General features: G+C 39.5%; 1 protein-coding gene across 1 annotated transcript in view; it reads left to right on the forward strand.

Annotated features, from left to right (window-relative positions):
* NECAB2 (N-terminal EF-hand calcium binding protein 2) overlaps positions 1-14,522 on the forward strand; it is a 274,581-nt gene that overhangs the window by 141,290 nt on the left and 118,769 nt on the right. Inside the window, exon 5 of the mRNA XM_067551854.1 lies at positions 3,197-3,294. Coding sequence (XP_067407955.1) covers positions 3,197-3,294 — 98 coding nt within the window. The remainder of the gene's footprint in view (positions 1-3,196; positions 3,295-14,522) is intronic.

Consider the following 14,522-nt stretch of genomic DNA (forward strand, 5'->3'; position numbering starts at 1 on the left):
CTCACGAGTGAATCGCACATAAAACCTAACGACACAATTCATACTGGCTGGCAAAATTTGTCCTTACTTAACTTCAAGCCTGGATAAAAACCATTCAGTTTTTTGTGCTCTCAAAAACAAACACAGTATGCATATTGTTTACAGCTTTCCCCTGCCACCAGTAGATTTTTTGTTGTTGTCCATGGAGCCTAAGGACCATATAGGAGCTTTCACTTTACTACCTATGAAATGGATTTTCTTTACCTTTTATTTTGATATCTATTCTATCAAGTGATTTTATTTTTCTTGCTCATGCGAAAATTGCTGCTGCTGCTGCTGAAAATGAGCTGTTTGGCTTACCAATGGTTCAGCACTGAGGTGCTGTAGATCACAGTGGTGTGTCACTTTGCTATTATTCCGATCACTGGTATACAAGCCTCTTGGAAATTTTCTTGGGCCACAGACAGATATATGCAGTTTAATTAAGCTGGAAGAAGCTAATTAATGGAATTGTCTCCTGGGATTTATTTATAGCCAACTTCTGTAGAAATGTCACTTCAATATCAATTTTCCTTTTTTAATACTGAGGAATGATACTAGCACCAGGCTTTGCTTTAATTCTAGTTCATGCTAGTTACATGGAAACCAATCAGTTTTGGGCCTAAATTTCAAACTTATACCATGTGTAGTTGAGGATGCTGCACTAAAGTTATCCTTTCTGTTATAGGCATCTAATTTCAGGAGTTCATGATTTATGCATGAAATAATTCCAGGGATGAAATTTGTCATAGCACTATTGTTGATATATGAGTACATCTATTTTAGTAAAAACAAAACAACTGAGGCTTAAATCCAGCATACATAAGTGAAAGTGAGTTGGATAGTTCCAGCATTCTCCCTGGTGAATGTATTTGGTGACCTCTCCCAAGTCCCAAAACCGCTAGCCAGCTTGACATGAATTTTCACCTCATGGGATAAAAAGTTCAGGGATGCAATAGCAGAAGCAAGTGGCAGGTGAAGAATTGGGAACACTGTCACACTATACCTGGCTCCAACCAGTGCAGATCCCTCATTTCTTGAGCATGCATGGGTTTGGTATTCTGGGAGTAAAAGTGTTAACAGGTGTCACGCTGTCTGGAGTGACTCACCACTGTGATCTCAGGGCCGACTGTCAGAAAACAATGGCAGACTCCCCAAACTGGTGGTGCGTTCTATAATTAAATTTTACCAAGCTAGTAACAAAGGCAAACTCCTGGATCACTAAACCAGTCTTACCATGGAATCACAGTCAGCCCCCTTAGCCTTTCCAGCCTATCTTACCACCCAGACAAATTGAACTTTGTGATAAAAGGTGATTTAAATCTAAAATCACACCACATCAGGTTGCTCCCAGCCCCAAAGGACCAGGCATTTACCCCAGATAGTTGATACTCCAGAACTTATACCAAACACAATGCTGGCAGCCAAATCTGTAGTAAACTAACTATAAGTTGGTTAGCTTAAAAAAAATTATTGAGAGGTTAAAGCAGGTAAAATATAATAACAGGTAAATGAAAGTTTGTAAATCCAAAATGAGAGCAGTGATGTAGTAATCTGCGTGTTTCCCAGAAGTCTTTTCAGGGCTACCCAGAATAATTCTGGTGATTCCCATCTTTTTATTCAGTAATTCTATCCTGTTAGAATCCAAACAGACAAGAGATAAAGGATCTCTCTTTGAATTAGTATTTATGGCTTCTTTTCACAGAAAACAATCTGGCAAGTGCCTGTACCCACACAATGGCTAATTGCTTTAAATTTACCATTCTTCTTCATTTGCATTCAATGAGTTTAGTTACAGAGATATATGTAATGTAAATACCTGCCATTACATTATAATAGAAATAGATAAGTGAAAACATTATAAGTAACATTCCATTAGTTTTCATGAAGTTCTAACACTTGAATACACTCTGACATTGACACACACTTTGATCTAAGGTTATTTAATTACTGGGAATGCATCATGTAAATGTAATTTTATAGTAAACAGGATGTAGGTAGGTGAAAACAATAAAATTAACAGCTCCTTTGATTTCTGTTAACACACAAGTAAAATGGCCTGATCATGTACTAATACATTTAACTCCTTTGATAATCACACACAAGTGAATTGGCCTATGGCTCCGGCCTGAGCAGGTCTGTCAGCGTCACAACAGGAAAAGTGCAAAAATAAGCTGGAAGTGAATGTTTTCAGGTACTATTTTGTGCTTCTGTAACTCATGCATTTCCTGTAGTGCCATGAGGTTGCCATTTAGGAGACAAATAAGCCAAAATGTGGACAACTGCCTTTATAAAAGAATTGACACTTCATATGAATACAGTTCTTTCTGTGGAAATTTCTCAGGGAGATAATGTTGAGAGCTAAGGGTTGAAACTGTCCACTACCTTATGCCATGTGTAGTCATTTACATCTTACAAGGTGGGTGACAAACCGAACTACAAGGAGTCAATCATCTTTTGCACATTGTAAAGCAGTAGAGGACTGGACCTCTGTAATCTAACTCAGACTTCATCAGCATGGAGCATTGTGTGCCTTTGACACAAAAATAGACCCTTAGTTTGTTTTGCCCATAGCAGTGTTGACATGTCCACTTCCTTGTGTGGCATAAAATGCTCAAATAACTGAGGATGCTGAAATGCTGTCAGAAATCTGCATAAGAAGTGATTCCGTTAGAGATTCTCTTCCATTTAGAATGCGATGAGTGACATAGGGCCAGAACCTCAGTTGTTATGAATTGGTGTAGAGCCATTGAATTCAATGGAGTCATGCCAGTTTGTACCAACTGAGGATCTGGTCCATATTCTGACCTTTCTTGAACCTCTTTTGTGGTGAGGAAGCTGGGAATCTCATGGTAGGGGGAAAGGTGTGTGTAGTGGAGACACTGGATTTCTGAGAGACTTCCAGTACACCTCAGTGTTGGCAATAATTTAGAAAAAACTGGTGTCTTGGTAAAATGTGGAAGTGGGCATGAGAGGCCATTAAAACTACCAACTTTATACCAGTTGTGAATTTAGCTCAGGATAAGCAAAGCAGAGTAGAAATATATGTTTTAAAATGTAATTAAAATTTTCTTCGTCACCTTTTCTCTTCACCGAAAAGGCTCTTGTAACATTGAACAGAACTGGAGTATTAAGTTAACCTAGAATCTTCCCTTTGTGTCCTCCATTGGTTCTCCAGATTATTTTGCTGATCATATGGGAGATTATGAAGATGTTTTGGCTTCACTGGAGACCCTTAACCTCTCCATTCTGAAAGCCATGGACTACACTAAGCGGGTGAGTCATTGTTACTATTGTAGCTTATGCCATGCAAGTGAGCATGGTTAGATAAGTTTTCTCCAAGCTCATGGGTCTAAAGTGGGCATCATTAATATTTTTCCTATAGTAATTTTCATTACAGGTAACTAGTAGCAGAAACATTATCAAAGTAACACCACCAGTGACGTTGACATCATAGTGAGCAGCGTGTTGTCAAGTTGGCCTTGTAAGAAACAATTGCCATTATGTTTGTTTGTCTAGATAAGGAATTCAAGAGGTAAATCTTAAATAGCCATTGGATGAAATTGCAAGACCGGCGATGCATGCAAATTCTGAAAATGTTGCCTAAAAATAATCCATCAGTATAAAATACCTTCAATGGGTTATCTACTCTGTTTTAGAAAGGCCTGTCTTTACATTAGCTAATGGTTGTCTTTATATAAGAAGTGTCTGCTTCCTACCAATATCTAGAAGCCATTTGGCATCACATGGATATAGAAAACAAATGAGTTTATAAAAATCAGTCATTTTTTTTCCAAAAAGTCATTAGTGGCCAAAACGTCAGAAATTTAGACCTTAGCGTTTTTAAATGGAAAATAAATGATCAACTTGTGTCATTTTATGGCTATATGTGTATTGGCTAATGTATTGCCAATGCAGCAAGCTATATTGTAAAAGTTGATGATTGCAGTAGTCTTGAGTTCTGCAGCATGTGAAAAATTATCAGTTAGTGTCTCAAATGCAGAAATCTTCACAGTGTCACAGACAAAGATACATTAAACTTCTCACAGTGGAGTTCTTCCCTCTGCTCCATTCAAGCATATCATTTTATCATCATCAGCCTAAACTATAGCTCAGAAGACTGCCTGAATAATGAAAAGATTCAATTTGATACACCAACTGCAATGTATGCTTCATGTCAATGGAGAAAATAATTTGAGAGGTCTCAGCCTCAGTTAGCAAAATGGCTGTCTCTTGCCATCTTATTTAGAGTAACAGGAGCATTGCAATACCATGTTCAGAGCAGACATTTCCTGTTAACATCTTGTAAACCTTCAAAGCCCTAGGATGGTTTATGAAATCAAGGTGAAAATTGCCCATGAAGTAAAAGACGGCATAAAGACTTTGTTACATAGAGTTGTACCCTTTCAGCAATCTTTCTGGAAATATTTGAATGGCCTCAACTGGACTATGAGTTGCATTGTTTTTCCAGCAGAACACAAAATGCTGCAGTTGCACCCAAGGATCAAATAATAAGATGCCCTATAGTGGGATTTTCAAAAAGGCTTAGCATTGGCCCAGCTCTCAGTTCATCGAAGTCACTATTTTAAAAAGTCCCATTGACTTTGCTGGGAGCAGAATTACGCCAGCTCTAAGAGTTTTGAAAACCTCACCCTGAAATTCCACCCTTTCAACTTGCAGTTTATTACGACTGCAAAATTAGAAGCCAAAATTGCTTTCTTAAGTGTGGCCATTTATGTATTCTGTCTAATGTAATAGAAACCAGAGGGCTTTGTGTTTAAGGACTGATAAGAATGACTTGGGGAACAAGTACCTTTTGTGCATGCAATTACCAAGATTGCATGCATAAAAGCTGGTGTCTACATAAATACACATTTTTAAGTATGTAAGTGGGGCTTCGGTTTGGATAAATGTGACCCACAATATACTTTGAAAGAGCAATTAATAAATAATAGACGATTAAAAGTGTAACTAATTTCAAAGAATGCTAAATTTTATTTATAAATATCAGGAAAACCTGATCTATATAGTATAAGCCTCAGAGAAACACATACACACAGAAGTGAGTCATTTATCTAGCATCTTACCATGCAGTAGAGAACTATCTAGAGACGTGGTTTTCCCTTTAAATCATTTCTCTCATGCTTCTTTTAATAAATCAGAAATGACTGTTATTTTTAAAGTGTATTAATCCTTCTACAACTACAAACTTCACCATTTGAATTGTAGGTTTATCATGTGCATTGCCAGGAGAGAAATAGTCTGCCTTTTCTTTTATGAGAAGTTATTCAGTATGCTGAAAGTTGAGCAAAGTAAAGATGTTATATATGTTTTTATAAAGTATCCTAACCTATTCACAGACTAAATTCCAATCCTCTTCTGGATAATCCAAATAGAAACCTTCCTTCCATTTATCTCTAGAATCAGAGGAAACCTTGAATCACTTAATGTTATAGATTTGGTAATGCTAGGAAGTTTTAGGAATTGGAATAGGGTAAGGGAGCCTCAAAGTGTTGTTCAGCATATTTCTCTTTCTCTGCTCCGGCCACTAAATAAAAATAATTGTTTTCTTGTTTTATTTAAATTTCAATTTTTTTAATATTTGGGATTGGGGCATCATGGAAAGCAAAGACATTTGTTTGATATATTTATGTTAAAATGAAGACATAACCTTGCGGCCAGACCTGTTGCTAGTATTTGAGATTTTTTTTTATATATTGCACTTTGAAGACTAACAAATTTAATTTCAGCAGGCATAAGCTTTCGTGGGCTTCAGCCCAATTCCTCAGATGCAGTTGGTAACCACAAAAGCTTATGCCTGCTGATTAAATTTGTTAGTCTTTAAAGTGCTACAGAACTCTCGTTGTTTTTGCTGTATACAGACTAACACGGCTACCCCTCTGGAAATTTTTTTATATTAATATTGGTAGCTCATAGAGCAAGGTAAATAATGGGGAAAAAATTTCAGCAAAACTTTAGTAAAAAATTGTAATGAATTTGCTTCAACTCTGCATGCATCTCTTTTAGATTTGCTCCCTGCAAATGTTCAAGCAAACAAGTTTGCCAGCAGGAATGTATGATGAAATGCAAATTCTAGGTGAATGTTAAAGTACTCATGGAAAGCAATTTCAAATTAATTCATTTTACCTATATATTCCTGGCTCTCATTACATAGTATTTGAATGCATATTTATAGATTTATCCTCCCAACACTTTGGGAGGTAAGGAAACATCATGGCCATTTTACAGGTGAGGAACTGAGGCACATAGAGATTAATTGGTGTGCCCGGGATCATACAGAACTAGGAATTGAACCCAGTTTTCCAAGTCCTAGTCCAGCACATTAACCCCAAGACCATCTTTTCTCCTGTTTGCAAATATTTGCTCCAGAAATCTGAGTTCTAAGAGTTTTGCTCATTTGATCAGGTCACATGCTATATTTCGCTTCCCAGTGTGTCCAGTCAAAACCATTCATAATTTGGACATTAATTATTAAAATAGCTGACAAGCAATCAACATACCAAATGATCTGGAGAATAATGAATGAAATCAAGAAAAACATGACCTCCTTGCAGAGAATTTGTGAACTGAGAGAGAAACAAAACTCATCAATTAATTATTCATAAAATATTCTCTCAGCTCTAGGATGGAGGTGAAAGAACCTATAAAATAAGTTGTTTTCTAGGTAGATTTAAAAAAAACCACTACCCTGCAATTTCTAAACGTATTAGTCGTACAAACTGATTCAGATTAAAAATATAATCCTTTAGAAACTTTCCCAGAACTCAAACCAATTAATTTATTTTGAGAATTTTTAAAAAATGTGTTTGTTATTGTTTGTTTAATCAGTGCACTTCCTAGTTTCATCTGGGGTCAGCATGAGAATTGCCAAAGCACCGTGGGTTAACTTGGAGTACAAGGCCCTGACTTACATAAGCCTCAAAATGGGATATATAGCGGACTTAAGTGAGGCACAGGCACTCCATTTACCTCTGTGTAGGTGTGGTCTGTGTAATAGTTCCAACAAACAAACAATGAAATGGTGAAAGTTGCAATTGGGAGACTGGCTTGTGAAATTAGTCAGATTTTTAGACTAAGAAGGTTCAGGGAAAATTTTGAATAAACCCCAAAACTTCCAGATCCTTATTCAAACGAGCTTGTGTGGAGAACGGCTGTTCATGAATATTTGTCACAAGTTCACAAAACAGGAAGGGCGCAGCTGCTTTGCCATCAGAAAATAAGGCTGTGTTTACAATTGAGCTTGTTAGTTTTGTTGCTGTCTGTAAAGTTTTGCACTGAGCAGTGTGCTGTGGCTCTTTATAACCATATAAACATATAAGAATGTGGATGGGATCCTACTTATGGAAGTGTTCATGCATGTTTGATGGAAATCTTTTGACCAGCAGTGTCTCTAACTCTCCCCCTCTGGCATTCCTTATCTAAGAAGTTGGGTAGGGCCTGAGTACCCAGGTGATACTGGGTATTGGTAAGGAACGTGTGTGGGTGTTCTGTGAGGGGAAATCTCCTTTTGATTGCCAGGAATTCAAGCTAGGCTCACCTTGAATCTCCCCCTCAGAGCACGCGGACACGATTCTCACAAATACCCAGTATTTCCCTGGCAGATGTCTCCCTGGTACTCAGCACCTAGACCTAACCATGCACGCCATGAGTGGCTGGGAGTCACATGACAAAACATCTCAAAGAACCACCATCGCTGTAAGGTAAGTAACTGTTCCTTTTCACGCTGCCTACATATATGTTATGTTGTTGTCATTTCTGCTATCTGAGACTTTGCTTAAAGAGAAATGTCCCAATGAAAGAAAGGCCACTCCAAGAAGAGGTCCACCTGGCTGCCTTCCTGTCTGTCTGTACTGAGATATACTCTCTGAAGTAAATGGATTTGGTGAAAATGCCAGCAGATGAATTTTTATGCCTTCAGTGACTTACGACCAGTTTAATTACAGGGAAACTCAATTACATTGTAATGATCTGAAGGAGGATTTCGCTGCTAACGAGGTTTTTGAATTGAGTCAGTGTCTGTCTACAAACTTATTACCCATTGATTTACTCATGCATAGCTGGGGCGAGTCCTGTCATAAAGTTAATAGAATCTCAGAAAAGGAGAGATGGGAAGGATCTATTGACTCATCCAGCACATGCCCTGCCAGTACAAATGTATTTCTTGCAGCATACTTCCCAGTGCCTGGTCCAATCTACTTTTAAATATTTCACGAAACTGGTCCGAGGCTCTTCTATCAAATAGCACTCACTGTCGGTAGATACTTACTTTCTTCCCATTACCTTACGGTATAGCCTCTTGTTTCACCCTATATGTTTCTTCTCACTCTTTGATGTTTCCTATAGTTGCTATATTTATTTCTAGTAATGGAGTTAGCAAATGTTATATGAACACATATATCATTGTATGCATGTTTGGTGCCATAATTAGAAAGCTTCCCCTTCCATGAATGTAGAAATCCCCAAGATTAACCACTCTCAGCAATAAAACATGGCTTGAATTTGCTGTCTTTTTGCACATCTGCATCATGCTTGCAAATGAGTGCAGGATTGGACAGTGTGTCATTCTAGGGCGTGGCATGTCCTGACAGGAAAGTGATTCTTTGATGGAACAAGAAGTCAAGTCAGATTAGCTTGGTAGACAATGGTCACTTACCCTAATTGTGCCTTTCCATTTGGTAGTTTTGTTAATGTTAATTTCTGAGCTGGAGAATTGTTCTGATTAATGACATCCTCCTTATAAATAAAGCAAGGATGAGTGCTAATTGGTACTTGGTCGGGAGACCTTCAAGAAAATACTGCAGACTGGTAGGTTCTGAACTGTAACGTGTGACCCATCTGCGGAGCAGTTCTTGATGTTCTGCAAACGCCTGCTGATCACATACTGCTGGTTCTCCATGTTTGTTTCTAGCTGCTACAGCTAACCATACAGGGGGAGATTTTCACTAGCACAAATGGCAGTTAGCTGCCTAACTTTCCTTCGTTCCTAGTATTGCTTTTACATGTACTCAGTTGCTGTGGAAGCCACAGACATGTCCTTTCATTGTGAATGGAGGGCAGGTGTCCACAAGACAATCTCTAAGAACTGGTCAACACTATAGAAAAGTATGAAATCCTCACCTGTTTGACACAGGAATTAGTACCTCTGTGTTAGTGCTGAGTCCACACCAGTCCAAACAGTATGGTGTTAAGAAGTACTGTTTTGTCCGTCAGATGATTTATAAACCTAAGATCTTGATCCCTTATGTTAAAGATCCCCAGATAGCCTTTCAGCATATAGCTGCGATTTCAACAACACTATTCCTATCTTGATCTTGTATGTCTGGCATTTCCTGACACTGTGATTTAAATCGTGCAGCTTTAACATTGCATTCAGATAATATTATTGCATTTAATAAATGCTGATGAGGCATTGCAGATTTCCTCTTGGGAAGGAGGCAGACACACAGTCCCCCCTCAGCTTCCCCCCCTTTCCCCTACATCCCTCCACCACCATCATCATCTTGGAAATTTTCATCAGGAAACTGGTTATTAGATTCATAGTGAACCATGCATACATTTGATATCCGTTCATGGCACGTTAATGTTGATATTTTACCCTCCCTTGCTGCACTGGGCACAGGAAAGCTCTTGCTTCCCTTAGAGGAATAAGAGAGACAGAGTACATTCTGCACCTAGGCCGTTAGGGCCCATTCCTGCAAGGTGTTCAGTGCTCCCAAGAGATGGTGAGCACCCTAATCTCCCAATGGGAGTTGAGGGTGCATAGTCCCCTGCAGGATCAGGCTCTTAATGGAGCATGCTGCTTTTCTTCGGCTCTGAAAGCTTTCCCATAAACTGCACAGCAAGGCAGAATTTTGCTAATGCTGGGCCACCTGCTGCAGCTGCAAATTTCCTTTTCTTTTATAGTGAAAGGGAAAACATCTTTAGATTAAAAACAGTTATTTTTAATACTCCTGATGTTGTTGTGCTGAGGCCTCAAAAAGAAGCATTTTATTTTCTGGGTCAAGATAAACTTGTGCTTGCCTCCTTTGATTATGGTATTTTGAAGATGGGTGCATGTATGTATGTGTGCATACTCCATATAAGAGACAACCCAGTTTTCGGATTCGTATTATGCACACAATAGAGAAACACAGATACAATTTAGTGAATGATCACTTTAAAAGGAAAATGTAGTCCATTTTATTTCAATAGTTACAACTATTGAACCATCTTTTATCATGAGAACTTTGTCCTGTTCAAACTGGAAAGAAAAAGAATCATGAGGAAAATTACAGAATAATTCTGTTCAGACTCTAATTTCTGGAAGTATCCCCTCCTTTAGAATGCACAAATGGTTCCAACTTAACTTCAGAAATACGGTGTACAGTTAAGGGGCAGGGAGAAAAGCTAATACCTGTCTCCATAACTGCTCTTTATCTGCGACTGGGATTCTCCTTGACCCCAGTTTTTAATTAGTGTTGGGCTCAAGATACAAAATTTGGACACAGCTTTCAAACACCCACGAACTCCTAGAAAGCTCCCAGCACAAAATCCAGTTTTAGAGTTCAGATTCTCGACACTGATGAAGTAATTTGAAAGAGACCTTCCAGCTATGTGATTGTCCTCGCCTGATACTCAGAATTCACAGGGCAAGCAGTTTTATGGTCCTCTTTCTGACACATACCAAGATTTAGATCAGGGTGAGGACAACAGGTGAATAGTATTATGAAACTATCCACTGGCTGTGGGAATAATGTTGTCCTGTGCAAGCAGCTGGCCGTATTCATTGTTCACAGTCCATATACCAGGTTACCTGGTAATGACTCCCTTCATCCAACTTGACTTGCAGAATGCAGCTCACCCTCAGCCATTTCCTGAAACTACCCCTTTGGTTTGATGCTCCTGCCATGCAACAAACCAGAAAGACACTCAAGAATGAGAATCATGGCCATAGACTCATAGACTATTACAGTTGGAAGGGACCTCAGGAGGTCATCTAGTCCAACCCCCTGCTCACGACTGGACTAACCTCAGCAAAATCATCCCAGCCAGGGCTTTATCAAGATGCAGCTTTAAAACCTCTAAAGATGGAGATTCCACCACCTCCCTAGGGAACCCATTCCAGTGCTTCACCAGCCTCCTAATGAAAAACCTTTTCCTAATATCCAACCTAGACCTCCCCCACTACAACTTGAGACCATTACTCCTTGTTCTGTCATCTACCACCATTGAGAACAGCCTAGCTCCATCCTTCCGGGAACCCCCTTTCAAATAATTAAAGGCTGCTATCAAATCCCCCCTCATTCTTCTCTTTTACAGACTAAACAAACCTAGTTCCCTCAGCCTCGCCTCATAAGTCTTGTGCTCCAGCCCCCTAATCATTTTTGTTGCCCTCCGCTGGACTCTCTCCAACTTGTCCATATCCTTTTTGTAGTGTGGGGCCCAAAACTGGACACAATACTCCAAATGCGGCCTCACCAATGCTGAATAGAGGGGAATAATCGCTTCTCTCCATCTGCTGGCAATGTTCCTACTAATGCAGCCCAATATGCTATTAGCCTTCTTAGCAACTAGGGCACACTGCTGACTCATATCCAGCTTCTTATCCACTGTAACCCCCAGGTCCTTTTCTGCGGAACTGCTGCCTAGCTCGTTGGTCCCCAGTCTGCAGCTGTGCATGGGATTCTGCCATCCTAAGTGAAGGACTCTGCACTTGTCCTTGTTGAACCTCATCATATTTCTTTAGGCCCAATCCTCCAATTTTTCTAGGTCAAGCTGTATCCTATCCCTACCTTCCAGGGTATTTACCACTCCCCCTAGCTTAGTGTCATCTGCAGACTTGCTGAGAATGCAATCAACCCCATCCCCCAGATCATTAATGAAGATGTTGAACAAAATCGGCCCCAGGACAGACTCCTGGGGCACTCCACTTGTTACCAGCTGCCAGCTAGATATGGAGCCATTGATCACTACACGTTGAGTCCGATGAGCTAGCCAGCTCTCTATCCATTTTATAGCCATTCATACAACTCATACTTCTTTAACTTGCTGATAAGAATACTGTGGGAGACTATATCAAAACTTTGCTAAAGTCAAGGTATATCACGTCCACCACTTCCCCCACATCCACAGAGCCAGTCACCTTTTCAAAGAAGGCAATCAGGTTGGTCAGGCATGACTTGCCCTTGGTGAATCCATGTTGACTGTTCCTGGTCACCTTCCTCTCTTCCAAGTGCCTTAAAATGGATTCCTTGAGGACCTGCTCCATGATTTTTCCAGAGATTCAGGTGAGGCTGACCGGTCTGTAGTTCCCTGGATCCTCTTTCTTCCCTTTCTTGAAGATGGGCACTATATTTGCCTTTTTCCAATCATCAGGGACCTCCCCCAATTGGCACGAGCTTTCAAAGATAATAGCCAATGGCTCTGAAATCACATCAGCCAACTCCCTCAGCACCCTCGGATGCATTGCATCCCTGATTAGCATCTGGCCAGCAGGGTAAATGTCTCCATCGGATACTCACACAGATGAACTTCTCTCCCCAGAAAACCTAGGGGACCTTTAATCTCCTACTCTGACATGCCATAAGAGTCAACCCTCTTTCACCACCTATTTAGTTGTCAGGCATGAAACACGACTCTGTAGTAAACTTTCAATTAGAGGATGGAAGAGGTTACACATTAAATGACACTGCCTGTGAGGTGATAATGTAGAAGTCCTCATTTGGATCCAGCAGCTTGCTAGCTCCCTGCTCAATTCTCTGAGAGCCCAGCACTGTCTCTGATGGTAAATCAGCTTAAGATGATGATGCAGGTCTCCCAGCTAAGGGCAATCAGGAGTGAAGGTCTTACAGTAGAGTCCTATAAACATGGCTCATTCATAGGCAAAAGGAGAATAACTGAGATTAGCAGGGAGCAGGCTAATCCTTGAGGCATCTAGGGACAGACCTCCACAACATATTAAAAAGAAGTTCTTTTGTAGTTCTGTGCTTTGTTTTAAAATATCTTCAACTCCTGACAATAAACACGTCTGTAAAAGACTATCCGATTCTAACTGTACGCATTATCTGGCTCTACCAGCATGCACACCTCACATGCATACCAGAGCCTGTTTAGAAATAGCGCTATGGTATCCTAAGTGAAAAGATCTCTTCTGCATTTACTAGTGTCTTCTGCTGTGTGTGTGTGTATAAATATGTATTGTCTTTATAGTCTTGCTGACTGCCAACCAAATGAATGCTTAGCGCAAAAAAATTATATATACACACACACAGAAAAGTTTGTGTGTGCTTATGCATGGATGTGGGGCATATGTATTTCTGTGCCCATAGCATGCAAAGGTTTATAATGAGCCTGAAAAAACTAGGATTTCAGATTATGAAACTAAACTGAAAATCACACCAAACTATAAACTAGTTTTTAAAATATTAAACATAGGTTATACATTAAAATTAACTGTCACTTAGGTTGAATTCCTGATAGGAATTGCTTCATGTTTTACTTTTGAGGGTCTACATAACCACTTTGCTTAATTGCTATTTATCTTTCACACCTTAAAAGGCAGCTGATTATTTTTTGCACATAAAGAGCCAAGTGGCAATTGTTTTATGCTGAAGAAGCTCATAAAGTATCAGTGATAATTAGACTCAACGGTGGAACGACTCATACAAGCAAAACAAAATTTGTCATTGTAATTACTTTGCAATTTAGTGGTGTCCATGTTGCATTAAAATGATTGCCAGCTAGGGTGATAAATGCAAAGTTAAAGTGGAAAATAATTAAATGAACTTTTGTACCCTAAATTACAAGTGTGCCACATTATGTTTCCAGATTGAAAAAGATGACTTCAGGACATATTATTGGAATCTCCTTTACTGTTTTATAGTGAAATCAGCAATTATCAGTGAAAGTATAACTAGAAAGAGAAGGAGAACCAGTGACTCCACAGAGAAAGGCTGGTTTTGTGGTTAAAGCTCAGGACAAGCAGTTAGAAACAATGGATCTTGTACTCCTAGGTTTGCCACAGTTCTTTTTTTATGACCTTGGGCCAAGTCACTGAGTTTCTGTGCCATATTTTCCCATCTGTAAAATAGGGATGATACCTATGTCACAATGAGGGTTAACGCATTAATATCTATAAAGTACTAGGAGATCCTCTGAGGGAAGGCATTGCGAAAGTCTCTTCTTGGGGCCTAAGACCCTGAGGTTATATAGGTTAATCTAGCATCTAAATCAGTGGGACAGCACATAGGGGTTCCGTTTACCTACTCATGCCTCAGAGTTGACTGCTCCTTAAGTCCCATCATTAGGACTTAATATCAGTTGCACGAATGTAGCAGGAAACACACTCCTGCTCAATGAATGAGCCATACTGTAACATTGACCCTGTGGATCTTAGATACCCTGTATTCTTCCAGTGCTTTTGCTACAACAGGGCTTTCATTGTCTGCTTCATTATTGTTAATTGGCAGCAATATCGAAGGTTAATTCTTTCTTCCACTTCTGCT

This window comes from Emydura macquarii, unplaced genomic scaffold, assembly GCF_026122565.2.
Source record: "Emydura macquarii macquarii isolate MOO-44397 ecotype Brisbane River unplaced genomic scaffold, CSIRO-AGI_Emac_v2 contig_295, whole genome shotgun sequence".
Lineage (NCBI taxonomy): Eukaryota > Metazoa > Chordata > Testudines > Chelidae > Emydura > Emydura macquarii.